This window comes from Mesoplodon bidens (assembly GCF_964165515.1).
Source record: "Mesoplodon bidens genome assembly, chromosome: 4".
Taxonomy (NCBI): Eukaryota; Metazoa; Chordata; class Mammalia; order Artiodactyla; family Ziphiidae; genus Mesoplodon; species Mesoplodon bidens.
This window is the reverse complement of record NC_138160.1, coordinates 43588930-43608401: the sequence shown is the minus strand read 5'-3', so window position 1 is coordinate 43608401 and position 19472 is coordinate 43588930. Positions and strand designations below refer to the sequence as shown.

At 38.7% G+C, this 19472-nt stretch overlaps 1 protein-coding gene across 1 annotated transcript in view; it reads left to right on the top strand.

Annotated features, from left to right (window-relative positions):
• CDC20B (cell division cycle 20B) overlaps nt 1-19472 on the top strand; it is a gene marked incomplete at both ends in the record, with an annotated part of 61458 nt that extends 41986 nt beyond the window's left edge. The window contains 6 exons of the mRNA XM_081232395.1: nt 759-955; nt 2037-2131; nt 4375-4600; nt 12944-13069; nt 13576-13693; nt 19372-19472. Coding sequence (XP_081088521.1) covers nt 759-955; nt 2037-2131; nt 4375-4600; nt 12944-13069; nt 13576-13693; nt 19372-19472 — 863 coding nt within the window. The remainder of the gene's footprint in view (nt 1-758; nt 956-2036; nt 2132-4374; nt 4601-12943; nt 13070-13575; nt 13694-19371) is intronic.

Below are 19472 nucleotides of genomic sequence, written 5' to 3'. Positions count from 1 at the left end.
ACTCCCTTACTTGGTTTACCTGCTTTTGCTTATTTTCCAGAGTTCTCAGGTATTTGTTTTTTGAATTTTGTTCAGAGTTTGTAGTTTGCATCAGTGGGAAGGATGAGTTATAGGGGATTAGACTGCTCTAGTGAAACTGGTGTGCTTCAGAGTTTTGTACTGATATGTGTCAATCAGGATAGGAGTTTCTGTCTTATAAGAAATAAGATAGGGTACAGTTTAGTATGTGATCATACAAATATGGTTTCTCTGAGCAGTCATATGATTTTTATAGAGTAAGATAGAGAATACTACTAAGAACTTCTAGATATAAATATGCCAGAGATCACCTCTTCTAGATATACTCTAATTGGGTTGCCTTTTGATTAGCAATGATGGTGTCATCTCCCATATGTATATTCTAGGTCCGACGATGTCTCCATAAGAATTACATGCTTTTAAATTTTAATGATCTGTTAGATGAAATCCGTTTATATTTATAATGGTAGATGAAACTGCCATGTTTTCTAAATGCCTCTAAATAAGTATATAAGAGCATAAATGGTAAGTGTTATTGCTTATTACACTGTATCTTGATACAAGATTCTATTCCAGCTTTCATTTTTGAACTTCTCATGGTCTGCTTGCATCCATGATTCTGTTTTCCAGCTGACCATAGGGAAGTTATCAATCTTTCTCCTCTACCTATAAATAAAGTTATTTGAAAGTATTTTTATTTGGCTGTGTAATCACCCTAATTTGAAATGCTTTTCTTATAGATCTGAATATCCTAGACTGGAATTTGCAAAATCTTGTTGCTATAGCCCTTGGATCTTCTGTATACATCTGGAATGGGGATAATCACAATAGGATTGAAAATATAGACTTAAGTGTCACTTGTAACTATATATCTTCTGTGTCCTGGACAAAAGAGGGAACCTGCCTGGCAGTTGGCACCAGCGAGGGAGAAGTGCAAGTACTGGACAGCTTTTTCTTTCTCATAATGTGTTCTGTATAGTTGCTAGATAACTAAGATTGACTTTTAAGAACAGCTTATTATAAAATAAAGAAACTATAGTAGATGTGGTACTTGAAGCTATGGGGAGTAAGAGGATATACCATTTTGGGTCTTTTCTGAATGGTGTTTAATGAGGATGTAGGGATACTCTGCTTAGTTTTTTCACACAAGCTTTCTTTCTGTCACATTTCCTCCCCCCCCCCACCCCGTTCTTTCTCTCGGACTAAAGTTGGACTTATGAGATCCCCAGTTTTAGGACTTTGGAGGGAAGAAAACAACCTTCCAGTCTTCCTTTCTCACCTTAAGCCATGATCAGGAGTAGAGTTACTTAAAATGAGTGAATTTTTTTTCTAATAGTCTCTCTGAAATGGGAGCTTACCAAGTTTCCATCAATCTAATTTCTCATGTACCATTATTGTTATTGTTGTTTATTAGCAATAGTGTAAACAATATTGCTCAGGTGTTCAATGATGTTGGAGGGCCACAGATGGCTCTACTGTTTTCTCATCTCTGTAATGACACTGGATACTATGAGGGTTATGTCATGATGTCTTCTTATGCCAAAGTTCTCATTCCTAATATGAGTCAGAATATCATTTATAGCTGGCAGAAAAGGAGTCTCTTAGCAGTAAATAGAATTCTTGACTTTACAAAGTGTCTAGGCACTCAAATTTTATTTGTTGATAACTATAGGTGAATTTCCAGGTTTGGAATTCCCACAGTTTGAAGGAACTAGAAGTGTCATAGTGATTCTCAACCCTTTGCAGCCCATTGACTTCACCTGGAGAACTTTAAAATAAATGCCATATCCCGAGGCTCTTACTCCCACCATTAAATCAGAATGGCTAGCACCCATAGCCTGCTCCCTCAATGATCCTAATATGCAGACAGCATTGAAAACTGCTGACTAGGGTTAGAGGTGCTGAACTTTCACTTAGCATAAGGATTGGCTATATCAACACTAGTTGGCTATCAGGCCTTTGAGAAGACCGTGGGTTGTGAAAATGCTACATAACCGTGCTTGTTCATTTTTTTTCAGTTATGGGATGTGGTCACTAAAAAGCGACTGAGAAATATGCTTGGTCATTTGTCAGTAGTTGGGGCTCTAAGCTGGAATAACTACATCCTTAGCAGGTGAGCAGTGTCTTACTGGAACCAATTATATTTTCATCACCAATTGACTATGGGTGCTGAGTGAACAGAACTACAATATTTAAAACCAAAACCAAAGTAACACAAAGCAGAAATTATTAGTAACAGTTATGATCCTACCTGTCAGGTATTCAGACCTGGTGCTATAAGCGGTCCAGTGGCCACGTGTACCATGGTGGCTCTGTGCCTAAAGCATGTACTCATACTGAGATGTGATGTTCAGGATTCATTAGATTGTTCAGATAAAATGTAAAACTCTGTTTAAGCGAAAAGTTTCTCTGTACCAAGTAATACCTACTAGAGAGTTATTTTGTTGAAATGGGTATTTATTGATACCAGTATCACTAATTTGGAATATGTTAAGCTTTCTGGGGGCACATTTCCAATTCACAGACCCACAGAGGTTAGAGCTGGAAGGAACCTCATAGATTAACCAGTTCAGTGATTCTCAGACTTGACAGTTTGTCAGAATCCCTGGAGGGCTCCTCAAAACCCAGATTGTTGCTCTCATTCTGGGAATTTCTGATTCAGTAGGTCTGGGGTGTTCTGATAATATGCATTTCTAATTTCCCAAGTGATGCTGACACTTTATCACTTTTGAGAACTACTGATTTAGTCATCTAACTGCTTCTTTTTTTTTTTTTTTGCGGTACATGGGCCCTCTCACTGTTGTGGCCTCTCCCATTGCGGAGCACAGGCTCCGGATGCGCAGGCTCAGCGGCCATGGCTCACGGGCCCAGCCGCTCCGCGGCATGTGGGATCTTCCCGGACTGGGGCACGAACCCGTGTCCCCTGCATTGGCAGGCGGACTCTCAACCATTGCACCACCAGGGAAGCCCTAACTGCTTCTTTTTGACCAGGAAAGTTAAGCGACTTGTCCCTGTGAGCCTACATAATTGGTCTAAATACGTATTTAATAATAGTCATTCATCTTCATACTGTATTTCTTAAAGTAGATTTAAATTTAAATAAAATTTGAAGCCTTTTACAATTCCTTTAAGTAGCACAGATGTAAATTTGAGATTTTAATACCTTGTGATTATATGCCAGACTTAAAACTACTTAAGCAAATTGCCCTTATATTGGCCTAAATATTTACCCTGTGAAGTTGTTGTAGTCAGGTCAATTCTATACTCGAGTTCCTTTTACAATCTATTTACATTGCTTAAGTTTAGTTTCATTATCCATGAGGAACATGAACAAATACTTTCTTATAATCATAGCAGCTAACATTTTAGAATACACTGTGCCAGGCAATGTGCTAACTCTTTAGGAGTGTAATTGCGTTTTAATCCCTGCAATGACATTATAAAGTGGTTTATATCCCCCCACCCTCTTTTTCTGAGGAGTAAACTGAGACACCAGCCTGAGGTCACATGGTTAACATAAGGGGAAGAGTCAGGCTTCTAACCAGGTGGTCTGACCACAGAGTCCATACTGTTCATCAAAATGCTATCAGGGCTATGCCTAAGTAGTTTTTAAAAATCTGATACTGCACTTTGAGAAACTCAGAAATAATTGTAGGCAGTTATTTACTTTCTCCTTGGAGAAAACTAGTCCAGAAAGAGTTCATTATCTTTGTGTGATAGGACCTTTATCATCATTTGGATCCAAATCACTGAGAGTGGAGACATTATCCAGTGATTTTTAATCATATTGCACTTTGCTGGGACATTCAGATAGTTTTATATTCTTTTTAGATATCAGTAGCATGAGCAAACTAATAGTAGATCTGTAGATTAATAGAAAAAGGAAATAATACATTTTTATGTCTAACACATATATCATACACATATGCCATTTCGTTGAGATAATATGAAATATTCTGAATTCCAGAAAAGTAACATTTCCTGGGTTCAGTACATAAACTACTATCTGGGAAAATATGATAATCTTCTAAATTTATTTTTTCCATGCCTGCATTAAAGCCATTAAAGTTAAAGCCATTAACTTTAAAGCATCATGTTAAAGCCATTAGAGTTTTCTATCAAAAGATATCTTTTAAATATCCAGTTTTGAAACTCTGCCAGGCAAATCTATTTCACTTGTGGGAAGAATCACCCAGGCAGAATACTCCATCCTTATTAACTCAAGAAATGTCTGTGTTTTGAATCTGTCCTAAGGGGTCTTTCAGGGGTTTGAACAATACTTTCTTTCATGTTATGCTTATGCAGCATTAGGGCTCAAGTTTTCTGTCCTAAACCTGCCCCTTTACCTCTGGGCAGTGGGTCGAGACTGGGCCGTGTTTATCATCACGATGTTCGGGTAGCCCAGCACCATGTTGGAACTCTTCACCACAAGCAAGCTGTGTGTGCCCTGAAGTGGTCGCCGGGTGGCAGGCTGCTTTCCAGTGGCTGTAGTGACGGACTGCTGACTATATGGCCCCATGATCCAGGTGTGAATGCACAGGGTCACCCGCTAAACGTCATACCCCAACCTACAGCAGTCAAGGTAATAAATCCAACAGTTTTGAAAGGTGTGCTTGGGCTGGAGGTTAGTTAAGCATGGGGCATCTGGTGTAAAGTTAGTTAAAATATAGTTTTGCTGAAGTGACAAGACAAAAGATCTGCAGAGAGCTGCTTCCTGGAAAGAGCTGCTTACATTCTTAGATGTCTTATCAGAAATACATTGAATTGAACTAAGAGTTTCTGGAAACCTGGGCAAGCCAAGCCTTGTGGCAGCTACTACCTGGGGAATCATAAGAACAGTCACTAGTGTAAATACTTCCACACTCACCACCGACTAGCCAACTAGTATAGCAGGAGCAGCAGCAGACTCAGAGGTTGACGTCTGTGTGATTTCTCTCATGATGGAGATTCTAGTTTTGCCAAAACAGCTTGTTTATAGTAAAAGCTAATTGGAAATAGGGTATTGAAGAAAATGATTGCTAATAAACATAAAGATGCTCTCTAAAAAACATAAAAATATTCTATGATGAAACTGGGGTCCATGGGCTCAGGAGAATTTCTCAGCCTCTTCAAATTGTATGCAAAATTTTGTGTTTACTGAAAAAGCCCTCTTATCCAGCCCCGTCAGTGGTGTAGCTGAATGGTTATTTAAAAAAGAATACTAAGGTAGGTAACCATAAGATATGATACGTATATATTGCAAATATTTTATTTCAACTGAAAATTAAATTGTACATTTATTCATAATACAAGGTCAAGGTCTTTACTTTGAAGGTAGGTTGACTGATTAGAGTTCTTCATTGCCTTTCTTGTATGAACTACAACCATATTTCATTGTTTAAGTTTTCTATTTATGGTATTTATTCTGGTTATCTATTGCTATGTAACAAATTACCCTAAATCCTAGTGGCTTAACACAACGATTATTTTATTATCTTTTATGGTTTCTGGGGGTCAGACTTTGGGAAGGGCTCTTCTCAGCAGTTCTGGCTCAGGGTCTCTCATGGGGTTGTAGTCAGACAGTGACTGAAGCTAAAAGTGCTGGGAGCTGGCACAGCTGTTGGCTGGCTAGTCATCTTTCCCTCTTCATGTGGTCTCAGAGCTTCTCCACATTGGGTCAGTTTGGGCTTCCTCACAACATGGCAGTCTTAAGAGAGTTGGACTTTGTGGCTCAGGGCAACAGGGCCAGTGCTTCAGAGAACAAGGTGAAAGCGTCATCACCTTTTATAACTAATTCCACAAGTCACGCAGTGACACTGTTGGTGCATTCTATTGTTTGTAAGCCAGTCACAAGCCCTCCCAGATTCAAAGGGAGGAGAATGAGATTCTACATATTGATGGAGGATGTTGGTAAAGGGTATGTGGGATGGGAGATTAATTTTTAACTCCAATTAAGCTTAAACTCAGGATGAGATTAATGTACTCATTTGATGCTGGTGTTATAAAAAGTTACAACTATTTGGAAACCTATATCAGCACTTCTGAAACTTGGAATTTACCTAAAAAAATAATATATCAGAAACAAAAGACATATGCCAGAATGTATTTATTATAGTATTCTTTTTCTTAATTTTTAAATTTTATTTATTTTTTATACAGAAGTTTCTTATTAGTTATCAATTTTATACACATCAGTGTATACATGTCAATCCCAATCTCCCAATTCATCACACCACCACCACCACCCCCCACTTTCCCCCCTTGGTGTCCATACGTTTGTTCTCTACATCTGTGTCTCTATTTCTGCCCTGCAAACTGGTTCATCTGTACCATTTTTCTAGGTTCCACATATATGTGTTAATATATGATATTTGTTTTTCTCTTTCTGACTTACTTCACTCTGTATGACAGTCTCTAGATCCATCCACGTCTCTACAAATGACCCAGTTTCGTTCCTTTTTATGGCTGAGTAATATTCCATTCTATATATGTACCACATCTTCTTTATCCATTCATCTGTCGATGGGCATTTAGGTTGCTTCCATGACCTGGCTATTGTAATAGTGCTGCAATGACCATTGGAGTTCATGTGTCTTTTAGAATTATGGTTTTCTCTGGGTATATGCCCAGTAGTGGGATTGCTGGGTCGTATGGTAGTTCTTTTTTTAGTTTTTTAAGGAACGTCCATACTGTTCTCCATAGTGACTGTATCAATTTACATTCCCACCAACAGTGCAAGAGAGTTCCCTTTCCTCCACACCCTGTCCAGCATTTGTTGTCTGTAGATTTTCTGATGATGGCTATTCTGACTGGTGTGAGGTGATACCTCATTGTAGTTTTGATGTGCATTTCTCTAATGATTAGTGATGTTGAGCAGCTTTTCATGTGCTTCTTGCCCATCTGTATGTCTTCTTTGGAAAAATGTCTATTTAGGTCTTCTGCCCATTTTGGTTGTTTGTTTTTTAAATATTGAGGGCTGTCTTTTCATCTTGTTTGTAGTTTCCTTTGCTTTTCAAAAGCTTTTAAGTTTCATTAGGTCCCATGTGTTTATTTTTGTTTTTATTTCCATTACTCTAGGGCATGGATCAAAAAAGATCTTTCTGTAATTTATATCAAAGAGTGTTCTTCCTATGTTTTATAGTGTCCAGTCTTACATTTAGGCCTCTAATCCATTTTGAGTTTATTTTTGTGTATGGGGTTAGGGAGTGTTCTAATTTCATTCCTTTACATGTAGCTGTCCAGTTTTCCCAGCACCACTTATTGAAGAGGCTGTCTTTTCTCCATTGTGTATCCTTGCCAACTTTGTCATAGCTTAGTTGACCATAGGTGCGTGGGTTTATCTCTGGGCTTTCTATCCTGTTCCATTTATCTATATATCTGTTTTTGTGCCAGTACCATATTGTCTTGATTACTGTAGCTTTGTAGTATAGTCTGAAATGAGGGAGTCTGATATCTCCAGCTCCGTTTTTTTCCCTCAAGACTGCTTTCGGGGTCTTTTGTGCCTCCATACAAATTTTTTTTTTCCATACAAATTTTAAGATTTTTTGGTTCTAGTTCTGTAAAAAATGCCACTGGTAATTTCATAGGGATTGCATTGAATCTGTAGATTGGTTTGGGTAGTATAGTCATTTTCACAATATTGATTCTTCCAATCCAGGAGCATGGTATATCTCTCCATCTGTTTGTATCATCTTTAATTTCTTTCATCAGTGTCTTATAATTTTCTGCCTACAGGTCTTTTGTCTCCTTAGGTAGGTTTATTCCTAGTTATTTTCTTCTTTTTGTTGCAATGGTAAATGGGAGTGTTTCCTTAATTTCTCTTTCAGATATTTCATCATTAGTGTATAGGAATGCCAGAGATTTCTGTGCATTAATTTTGTATCCTGCTACTTTACCAAATTAATTGATTAGCTCTAGTCGTTTTCTGGTAGCATCTTTTGGATTCTCTATGTATAGTATCATGTCATCTGCAAACAGTGACAGATTTACTTCTTCTTTTCTGATTTGTATTCCTTTTATTTCTTTTTCTTCTCTGATTGCCGTGGCTAGGACTTCCAAAACTATGCTGAATAATAGTGGCAAGAGTGGATGACCTTGTCTTGTTCCTGATCTTAGAGGAAATGCTTTCAGTTTTTCACCATTGAGAATGATGTTTGCTGTGGGTTTGTCATATATGGCCTTTATTATGTTGAGGTAGGTTCCCTCTGTGCCCAGTTTCTGGAGAGTTTTTATCATAAATGGGTGTTGAATTTTGTCAAAAGCTTTTTATGCATCTGTTGAGATGAGCATATGGTTTTTATTCTTTGGTTTGTTAATATGGTGTACCACATTGATTGATTTGCATATATTGAAGAATCCTTGCATCCCTGGGATAAATCCCACTTGATCATGGTGTATGATCCTTTTAATGTGTTGTTGGATTCTGTTTGCTAGTATTTTATTGAGGATTTTTGAATCTATACTCATCAGTGATATTGGTCTGTAATTTTCATTTTTTGTAGTATTTTTGTCTGGTTTTGGTATCAGGGTGATGGTGGCCTCATAGAATGAGTTTGGGAGTGTTCCTTCCTCTGCAATTTTTTGGAAGAGTTTGCAAAGGATGGGTGTTAGTTCTTCTCTAAATGTTTAATAGAATTCACCTGTGAAGCCATCTGGTCCTGGACTTTTGTTTGTTGGAAGGTTTTTAATCACAGTTTCAATTTCATTACTTGTGATTGGTCTGTTTATATTTTCTGTTTCTTCCTGGTTCAGTCTTGGAAGGCTATACCTTTCTGGGAATTTGTCCATTTCTTCCAGGTTGTCCATTTTATTGGCATAGTGTTGCTTGTAGTAGTCTCTTATGATGCTTTGTATTCTGCGGTGTCCATTGTAACTTCTCCTTTTTCATTTCTAATTTTTGTGATTTGAGTCCTCTCCCTCTTTTTCTTGATGAGTCTGGCTAAAGGTTTATGAATTTTGTTTATCTTCTCAAAGAACCATCTTTTAGTTTTATTGATCTTTGCTATTGTTTTCTTTGTTTCTATTTCATTTATTTCTGCTCTGATCTTTATGATTTCTTTCCTTCTACTAACTTTGGGTTTTGTTTGTTCTTCTTACTCTAGTTCCTTTAGGTGTAAGGTTAGATTGTTTATTTGAGATTTTTCTTGTTTCTTGAGGTGTACTTGTATTGCTATAAACTTCTCTCTTATAACAGTTTTTGCTGCATCCCATAGGTTTTGGATTGTCGTATTTTCATTGTAATTTGTCTCTAGGTATTTTTTGATTTTCTCTTTGTTCTTCAGTGATCTTTTGCTTATTTAGTAATGTATAGTTTAGCTTTCATATGTTTGTGTTTTTTACGTTTTTTTCCCTGAATTGATTTCTAGTCTCATAGCATTGTGGTTGGAAAAGATGCTTGATATGATTTCAATTTTCTTAAATTTACTGAGGCTTAATTTGTGACTCAAGATGTGATCTATCCTGGAGAATGTTCTGTGTGCACTTGAGAAGAAAGTGTAATCTGCTCTTTTTGGATGGAACATCCTATAAATATGAATTAAATCTATCTGGTCTATTGTGTCATTTAAAGCTTGTGTTTCCTTATTAATTTTCTGTCTGGGTGATCTGTCCATTGGTGTAAGTGAGGTGTTAAAGTCCCCCACTGTTATTGTGTTACTGTCGATTTCCTCTTTTATAGATGTTAGCAATTGCCTTATGTATTGAGGTGCTCCTATGTTGGGTGCATATATATCTATAATTGTTATATTTTCTTCTTGGATTGATCCCTTCATCATTATGTAGTGTCCTTCCTTTTCTCTTGTAACATTCTTTATTTTAACGTCTATTTTATTTGATATGAGTATTGCTACTCCAGCTTTCTTTTGATTTCCATTTGCATGGAATATCTTCTTCCATCCCCTCACTTTCAGTCTGTATGTGACCCTAGGTCTGAAGTGGGTCTCTTGTAGACAGCATATATATGGGTGTTGTTTTTGTACCCATTCAGCAAGCCTGTACCTTTTGGTTGGAGCATTTAATCCATTCACGTTTAAGGTAATTATTGATATGTATGTTCCTATTACCATTTTCTTAATTGTTATGTGTTTGTTTTTGTAGGTCCTTTTCTTCTCTTGTGTTTCCCACTTAGAGAAGTTCCTTTAGCATTTGTTGTAGAGCTGGTTTGGTGGTGCTGAATTCTCTTAGCTTCTGCTTGTTCGTAAAGCTTTTGATTTCTCTGTCGAATATGAATGAGTTCCTTGATGGGTAGAGTAATCTTGGTTGTAGGTTATTCACTTTCAACACTTTAAATGTATCATGCCATGTGCCACTCCCTTCTGACTTGTAGAGTTTCTACTGAGAAATCAGCTGTTAACCTTATGGGAGTTCCCTTGTATATTATTTGTCATTTTTCCCTTGCTGCTTTCAATAATTTTTCTTTGTCTTTAAGTTTTGCCAGTTTGATTACTATGTGTCTCAGCATGTTTCTCCTTGGATTTATCCTGTACGGGACTCTCTGTGCTTCCTGGACTTGGGTGGCTATTTCCTTTCCCATGTTAGGGAATTTTCGACTATAATCTCTTCAAATATTTTCTTGGGTCTTTCTCTCTCTCTTCTCTTTCTGTGACCCCTATAATGCGAATGTTGTTGCATTTAATGTTGTCCCAGAGATCTCTTAGGCTGTCTTCATTTCTTTTCATTCTTTTCTCTGTATTCTGTTCCACAGCAGTGAATACCACCATTCTGTCTTCCAGGTCACTTATAGGTTCTTCTGTCTCAGTTATTCTGCTATTGATTCATTGTAGTGTATTTTTCATTTCAGTTATTGTATTGTTCATCTCTGTTTGTTTGTTCTTTAATTCTTATAGGTGTTCTTTAATTCTTCTGGGTCTTTGTTAAACATTTCTTGAATCTTCTCGATCTTTGCCTCCATTCTTTTTCCGAGGTCCTGGATCATCTTCACTATCATTATTCTGAAAATTTTTTTCTGGTTGCCTATCTCCACTTCATTTAGTTGTTTTTCTGGGGTTTTATCTTGTTCCTTCATCTGGTACATAATCCTCTGCCTTTTCATTTTGGCTGTCTTTCTGTGAATGTGGTTTTGTTCCACGAGCTGCATAATTGTAGTTTTTCTTGCTTCTGCTGTCTGCCTTCTGGTGGATGAGCCTATCTAAGTGGCTTGTGCAAGCTTCCTGATGGGAGGGACTGGTGGTGGGTAGAGCTGGGTGTTGCTCTGGTGGGCAGAGCTCAGTAAAACTTTAATCCGCTTGTCTGCTGATGGGTGGGGCTGGGTTCCCTCCCTGATGGTTGTTTGGCCTGAGGCAACCCAACACTGGAGCCTACCTGGCTCTTTGGTGGGGCTAATGGCAGACTCTGGGAGGGCTCATGCCAAGGAGTACTTCCCAGAACTGCTGCCAGTGTCCCTGTCCCCATGGTGAGCCACAGCCACCCCCTGCCTCTACAAGAGAACCTCTAACACTCGTAGGTAGGTCTGGTTCAATCTCCTATGGGGTCCCTGCTCCTTCCGCTGGGTCCTGATGTGTACACTACTTAGTGTGTGCCCTCCAAGAGTGGAGTCTCTGTGTCCCCAGTCCTGTCAAAGTCCTGCAATCAAATCCCACTAGCCTTCAAAGTCTGATTCTCCAGGAATTCCTCCTCCCGTTGCCAGACTCGCAGGTTCAGAAGCCTGGCGTGGGGCTCAGAACCTTCACTCCAGTGGGTTGACTTCTGTGGTATAGGTGTTCTGCAGTTTGTGAGTCACCGCCCCCCCAGCAGCTATGGGATTTGATTTTACTGTGATTGTGCCCCTTGTACCATCTCATTGTGGTTTCTTCTTTGTCTTTGGATGTGGGGTATATTTTTGGTGAGTTCCAGTGTCTTCCTATCAATGATTGTTCATCAGTTAGTTGTGATTCCAGTGCTCTCGCAAGAGGGAGTGAGTGCACATCCTTCTACTCCACCATCTTGAATCCTATTAAAGTATTCTTTATAAAAACAAACAACAAAAACACAGTACCCCCAAATCCACTTCTTTCCAAAAAACTCAACCCAAGCCAATGCAGACCAAACCAAAATAAGATAAAAAATCAACCTGAGTCCAGCATTAGAACAAACGTTAATTAGAGTATAATAACATGATGGAATATTGTGGGATTACTAAAAATGATAACTATGAAAAATACGTTAAACTTGGAAAGCCGTATAATACGTGAAAACAACAGAAAAATAAAATAGTATATACATCAATACATCATGCTTAGTACTTTATAAAATACTTTTACATATAGAAGGTAATATGTAAAAATGAGAATAGTTGCCAGGATGATTGATAAGGATATACAGGTAAATATAACTGAAATATTTGTTAAAATGTTTTTTAAAGTTACTGTTACTAATCATTTTAGTTATCAATATAAATTTATAATATTAAATTCTGTTTCTCAGAATTAACAATAACAATTTATAACTAAAGAAAAGGCAATTTTATTTTCTAAAATGTACTAAGATTTGAAATACATGAGATTTTCTTGTGTTGTGAGCAAGCATGTATAGCTCTCCATTCTTTTCTAGTCCCTCTCTGACCTAGAACCTAAGGACGCAGGTAGACAAACCAGAGGAAGACTGTAATTTATAACCAGATGCTAGGGGCACATGTCAACTCTTCCAGCAGCACATTTTTGCCCCAGAGGATGTGTTGAATGAAGCTTTTCAAACATATTATTGTGTGGTTTTTCTATGTTTAAAATATTTGCAATTGTTATCTAAATTTGAAAAAGGCACCAATATGTGATTTCTATTCCCTGAGAAGTAATCTCTGGAGAGTAAAGTAGCTCTTGCCTTTGGATCAGAGGTCCTGGAGATCTGCCACGGGGACAGAGCTCTGGAACTTCTGCTTATATGCGTGCAGCTCATTCATGAGTTCACCTTCTCCAAAGCTGACCTGCCTGTGTGATTATTTGGAACTTTAAAGGCCATGGATTGGTGTCCCTGGCAGTCTGAAATCCTCGCTGTTGGAGGAGGAATGAAGGATGGACACTTACATATCCTGGACATAAATACTGGGCAGAGCATCCAGACCCCAAGCACAAACTCACAGGTAAACGTCTTTCAGGGAGTTTACCTTCATTCTGATCTTCTAGAATCTTGTGAAAATAACTTATGATAGAGCATAGGACCCAAACACACCTCTCTTTACCTGCTAAGTCTACAGGAATTTCAGTTCTTAAGAGTTTCTTTTTGTAAAACCTTCTTCATCTGTCAGTTGAAAGTTAATTTAACTTGTGTATCCTTTTTTTTTTCATTTCCCTTCTTTCTCAGCACTGCTTTGACTGAGAAACTTGAGAGTAGTCTGACTATTCCTGGACAATGATCATAGTCCACTTCAATTCATAGGTTCATTGTGCCTAAGCCTATTTGTGTATTTAGTCTTTTGTTGCCTTGGGATAAACTTTCCTAGAACTAACATAATTCCTCTAATACCCTAACCCCATGTATGGACTGGAGGATAGATGTGGACAGAGCATACTGACTAGAATCAGTTTAAAATGCATTCAATGAATCAGAAAATGCCATAATTCTATATTTTGGGGGTCATTATTACAGATTTGTTCCCTAATCTGGCTACCTAAGACAAAGGAGATCGCAACTGGCCAAGGGTCTCCTAAGAATGATGTGACTGTGTGGTCCTGTCCTGCTCTGGCCAGGTCAAGTGGGTTTTTTGGTAAGTAAATAGGTAAGTAAAATTCCACGTATCTATTGCAAAGTGAGCTGCTACTGGTGGAAAAATCTATGAATGGAAGATTTTCTCCATCTGGTTCTTTGAAGTATATATTTTATCAGAGGAAAAAGCCCTACACCCACCACACCTCTGGTGTGCGTGTTTCTGAATTTGACTGTGCGTCACTTATAACTATCATGTCTTCTTGCATTCGTGTATGCAGTGATGATTGTGGACAGTTTTCAAAATGTGTTTCCGAACTCTGGAGTTAGCATTATAACTCATCTTACCCTATTTTGCAGAAGAACCAGCAGAGCTGAAATGTGTGGGAGGTAAGGAAGTATGAAAAGGGTGAGACATTGTTCTATGTGGGGAGACCACTCCAGACTGTGAGACTCTGGGGAGCCTCTGCCCTTTCAAGGCAGACTGCTGTTCTTTCTCGGTGTAGTTCTGTAAATGTTTACTGGTTACTTCTTGAGAACAAGACCCCATGATGGAGAACAAGAGCCGGGCCTTGTCCTCAAGAGCCTTAAGTGCTCTTTAGTGCAGTCTGAAATGTTAAAGGGGGCTGAGGGAAATAGGGAGACAGAAGTGTTGGCTGATGAAGGAAGAGCACTGGCGTCCAGTCTCTTGTAGACCTCTGATTACATATTCTATCTTCTTCCTCTTGCCTCTCAACTTGTCTTCTGGTCATCCCTGAAAGTTATTTATTCAACATTTACTTATTTAGCATCTACTATGTGCCAGGCACTTTTTGTGGCACTGGGAATACACAGGTGAAACAGACAGACAATATCCTTGCCCTCATGGAGCTCACACTTTTGTGGGAGCAGACAGACAAAAACCAAATATATACAATATTAGGTAGTGATAATACCATGACTCTCTTTGGAGAGTCTGAGAATGTTATTGGCCACAACAAAATACCCTTAACAGAAAGACTTCCTGATTCTGCTGGTCAGGCTGGCTGGAGCTCAGGTTAGCCTCAAAATGACTATATATCCTTCAGCTGTTATACTGTGTGACTTGGTGAATAAAAATACAGGCATGGTACAGCCACTATGGAGAACAGTATGTAGGTTCCTTAAAAAACTAAAAATAGAACTACCATACAACCCAGCAATCCCACTACTGGACATATACCCTGAGAAAACCATAATCCAAAAAGAATTATGTACCACAATGTTCATTGCAGCTCTATTTACAATAGCCAGGACATGGAAGCAACTTAAGTGTCCATTGACAGTTGAATGGATAAAGAAGATGTGGCACATATATACAATGGAGTATTACTCAGCCATAAAAAGAAATGAAACTGAGTTATTTGTAATGAGGTGGATGGACCTAGAGACTGTCATACAGAGTGAAGTAAGTCAGAAAGAGTAAAACAAATACCGTATGCTAACACATATATATGGAATCTTTAAAAAAAAAAGATGGTTATGAAGAATCTAGGGGCAGGTCAGGAATAAAGACGCAGACCTACTAGAGAATGGACTTGAGGACACGGGGAGGGGGAAGGGTAAGCTGGGAAAAAGTGAGAGAATGGCATGGACATAAAAACACTACCAAATGTAAAATTGTTAGCTAGTGGGAAACAGCCGCATAGCACAGGGAGATCAGCTCGGTGCTTTGTGACCACCTAGAGGGGTGGGATAGGGAGTGTGGGAGGGAGGGAGATGCAAGAGGGAAGAGATATGGGGATACATGTGTATGTATAGCTGATTCACTTTGTTATAAAGCAGAAACTAACATGTCATTGTAAAGCAATTATACTCCAATAAAAACGTTAAAAAAAAAATACAGGCAGCTCTTGACAGAGCCACTTCAGTACCAGCACGAATGTAGGAGAAGCATGAGCTGGTCCTTTGCAAATATTTTATCACAATTCACCAGACCTTTTTAGTTTAGAGAAACACTTAAAATCAAGCCTCAAAACCCAGTTCTTTACAAAATTATAATTCCAGCAGCTAGATAGGTCCTTCAGGCAGCTAGGTGGGAGTACTGATAGATACTTGAAGCATTTGCTGATGCTTAGAATAAGGAATGTACTTAGTGTGTTTTTGTTTCTCTGTCCTTAATAAGTTATACTTTTCTAGTTTTAATGACTTGTGAATTTTTTTCATTGATATTAGATAGCTCTCCAAAGGTACATTTAACCTTTTCTCCTTCCTTTAAAATGCTTTTGGCTGGAGAAGATGCAGTTAATTTTGAACTTTTAGACACTAATTTTCATCTCTAACTCAGTAGTTTCTGCTGTGTACAAGATTTCCCTAAAGTGTTTAGCAGGAAGATTGTTTTACAAACACACATCATGTGGTCAGATAAATTTGGAAATTCTGGGTTAAACAAGAACAGTTTTTCTTTCCTAAGAATGTCTCAAAGCCTTTGATACATTATGTGTATTGGGAATCTCCAAGAGGAGTTACAGCATTCTCGGTTTCCCAAATTCATCTGGGAAATCTTTGTATGGGAGAATCTTGAGGTTCTTGCTCGGTGAACATGCTTCAGGGGGCACTGCCACATGGCATGGGGCTGCTGAGGTCTTCAGCTTCTATGCGTTTTTACTGTCTGTCAATGTTTCCATTGTGGGTCAAGATCAGCACTGAAAAAAAAAAAGAAATAGAATGGTATAGAATGGAAAAATGGAAAAGTAGGTATTATTTTGTGAATAACTTTTGTCATAGTTATCAGTACATTTGCATTGTCTATGTATGGGGTCACTGCATAAAATGTAGTTTTGACAATGAGTTGTGGTCATAAAGCTGGAAAAATGCTGTTCTAGATTGTGGTCATGCCCTTAGTAAGTCTCACCCTGTTACCCACAGCCATAATTCTCTGGGGGAAAATTTTAGTTAAAGAGGTCTCACCCACCTGACTACAGAAGAAAGATACCTTATAATTCCCCCTCCTATCCACCCCCCGAGAGTTGTAATTTCCAAGGTTTGAAACAGTGGTAGGTAACTTTCTAGTCTATAAGTAAGATCTGGCCTTTGACTGGGTTTCATCAGTCCATTGCACATATGTCAGTATGTGGTTTCATTTATGGATGTAGCTGCATAAAGAAAACCAAACTTTGAATGCTTTCAGTGACAGTACTCTTGGCATGTGGGGATGTAAATCCTAAAAGAGGACTTTCATCTGAGATAAGGTGGCATTTCCCACTATCTAGTAAACTAAGATTGTCACTAATGTGAAAAATGTATTTCAAGAATGTTTTTGTTTCCATCCAAATGCCATATTCCTAACAAGTTCTAGAAGCAGCTATCCACTTTTTAAGTCAAGATATTTTTCAAAGCCTGCTCTATAAAACATTTGGGATTTTTTCCCTGTTATTCCTTTTTCCACTTTCTCTTCTTCCTTCCTCTTCATCTTAACACACCATAATAAAGGATGAAAGAATATTTATCACTGATTATATTTATTGAATAGATTTTTCTTTTTTAGGTTTAATTTTAAAGCATTGGTATAATGATCTATATTTTCCTAACTAAATTAAGTTGCTTTTCATTTATATGGCTCAAATTAAAAAATTTTTAATTTTTAAAAACTAATGGATACTGGCCTTCATTAGAAAAAGAGATTCTTCTTTGCGTTGGATTTGGAGTGTGGTAAACAGTTAAAGCATTGAATTGGATTCTAGTTCTGGCTCTGCCATTAATCAGCTGTGTGACCTTGAACAAATTGTTCGATATTCTTAATTTTTTTCTTCATCTGTAAAATAAGAAGATGGCATTATATCTATAAATTTAAACATTTTTAATGCACCAACATGCCTAGGGCCAATCCCATGTCTCCTTGGTGGTGTGTCTGTGCACGTGTGTATGTGTATGTGCGTGTGCGTGTGTGTATGCATGAAGGAGAGCATTGGGAGTTATGTGTTTAGATGGAAAAAGCCCCAAGTATCTAAGAAATGTCTCCTTTGGGAGTGGAATAGTGTATCTGCACTCCTTGCTGTTGAGAATCTTGTGTCAGAGAACAAGATTATTTCTGAAATTCCAGCTCTCAATTGAGTTGTAAGCAGTACTCCTCCTATGAGGGGGTGGCCACCCACCTCATTTGATTTTAGTTGTGCCCCCAAATACCTACCCACTCAAAAACATATCCAACCTCTTTTTTCCTCTCATTTTCCCAGTCCCAGCTTTCTTTCATGGAGTCAGCTTTGTGGATTTTGGCCTAAAGTTTTTGATCGTGAAAGTTACTGTTGGATTAGGATAGGTTTTGCAAAGTATTTTCCAAGGAACCCTAGTAGCTTGAGATGTTCAAGTCAAAAGGATTCTGGTGAAATAAGTTTCAGAAATGCTGCCTATTATAGCCTCTTCTACCAAATATTTCTAATGCATATAGCAGTTTTTTTTTTTTTTTTTTTTTTGCGGTATGCGGGCCTCTCACTGTTGTGGCCTCTCCCGTTGCGGAGCACAGGCTCCGGACGCGCAGGCCCAGCGGCCATGGCTCACGGGCCCAGCCGCTCCGCGGCATATGGGATCCTCCCAGACCGGGGCACGAACCCGTATCCCCTGCATCGGCAGGCGGACTCTCAACCACTGCGCCACCAGGGAGGCCCCATATAGCAGTTTTGAAATAAGGAATCTTGTATAATTTTCTTAACTTGGAGCTTCCAAATTAATGTGAACATTAAAGACTCTTTTCATTTTTAATACCTATCAACCTCGTATAAAACTATTGTTCCACAGAGTGTTCTTTGAGAAATGATCAGATAGATAATAGAAAGAGGGTATTGTCTTCAGAATTCCATATGAAAGACTCATGTATGTTTTGTGAGACAGATTTTTGGGTCCTTTTCCATTAAGCTGCATCAGTTTATTTGATTCGTTTCTTGAAACCAAGATCCCAAAAGGATGACTTTCAGGGAAGGATAAGAAGTGGGATGGAGTGTGTGGTAGGAGCACAGCCATGATAATTCCTGGGTATTGGTGGGTTAGGGAAGATAGAACTAATAATGGTATAAGGCATGAGGGGTGTGGTGAGCTAAAAACTGGTCCCCTCAAAGCTATCCACGTGAAATCCCAGAAACCTGTGAGTGTGACTTTATTTGGTGAAAGGGTCTTTGCAGATGTAATTAAGTTGAAGATTTTGAGATGAGATCATTCTGGATTATCCAGATGGGCCCTAAATGTAATGGCAAGTGTCCTTATAAGAGGCACACATAGGAGAACAGACATACAGAATCAGAGATGGTGTGACCACAGAATCAGAGATGATGTGCCCACAGAAGCAGCGATTAGAGTGATGTGGCTACAATTTGGGGATGATCAACAACTGCCAGAAACTAGAAGAGGCAGGAAACAGAATCTCCCCTGCTTGCCAAATCCTTGATTTTGGACTTCTGGTCTGTGAGAGTATAAATTTCCGTTGTCTTTAGCCGTGCAGTTTGTGGTAATTTATTACAGCAGCCTTAGGGAACCAAAACAAGGAGGAAGAGCCCTGAAGGGCAACAGTAAAGCAAAACCTTAGCCACTTTAAGGTGTTACCCAGAGTCCTCCCTGACTGGTGTTTTCCATGGCAAATGTACAGTGGGAGCGCCAGCTCTGAACGAGGCAGGGGTTTGGAGGAGCCCTTTATCCTGTATGGGATAACTGGCCCCAGCTTAGGTTGCTTCCCAGTCCTCAGCAACAGCCCTTGACACGTGGAACATGAGCAGTCTGTCCTTCTTCCCACAGGCCACCGAGGCAGAGTGCTGCACCTGGCTTTGAGTCCAGACCAGACCCAGGTTTTTTCTGCCGCAGCTGATGGCACAGCCTGTGTATGGAATTGCTGCTAG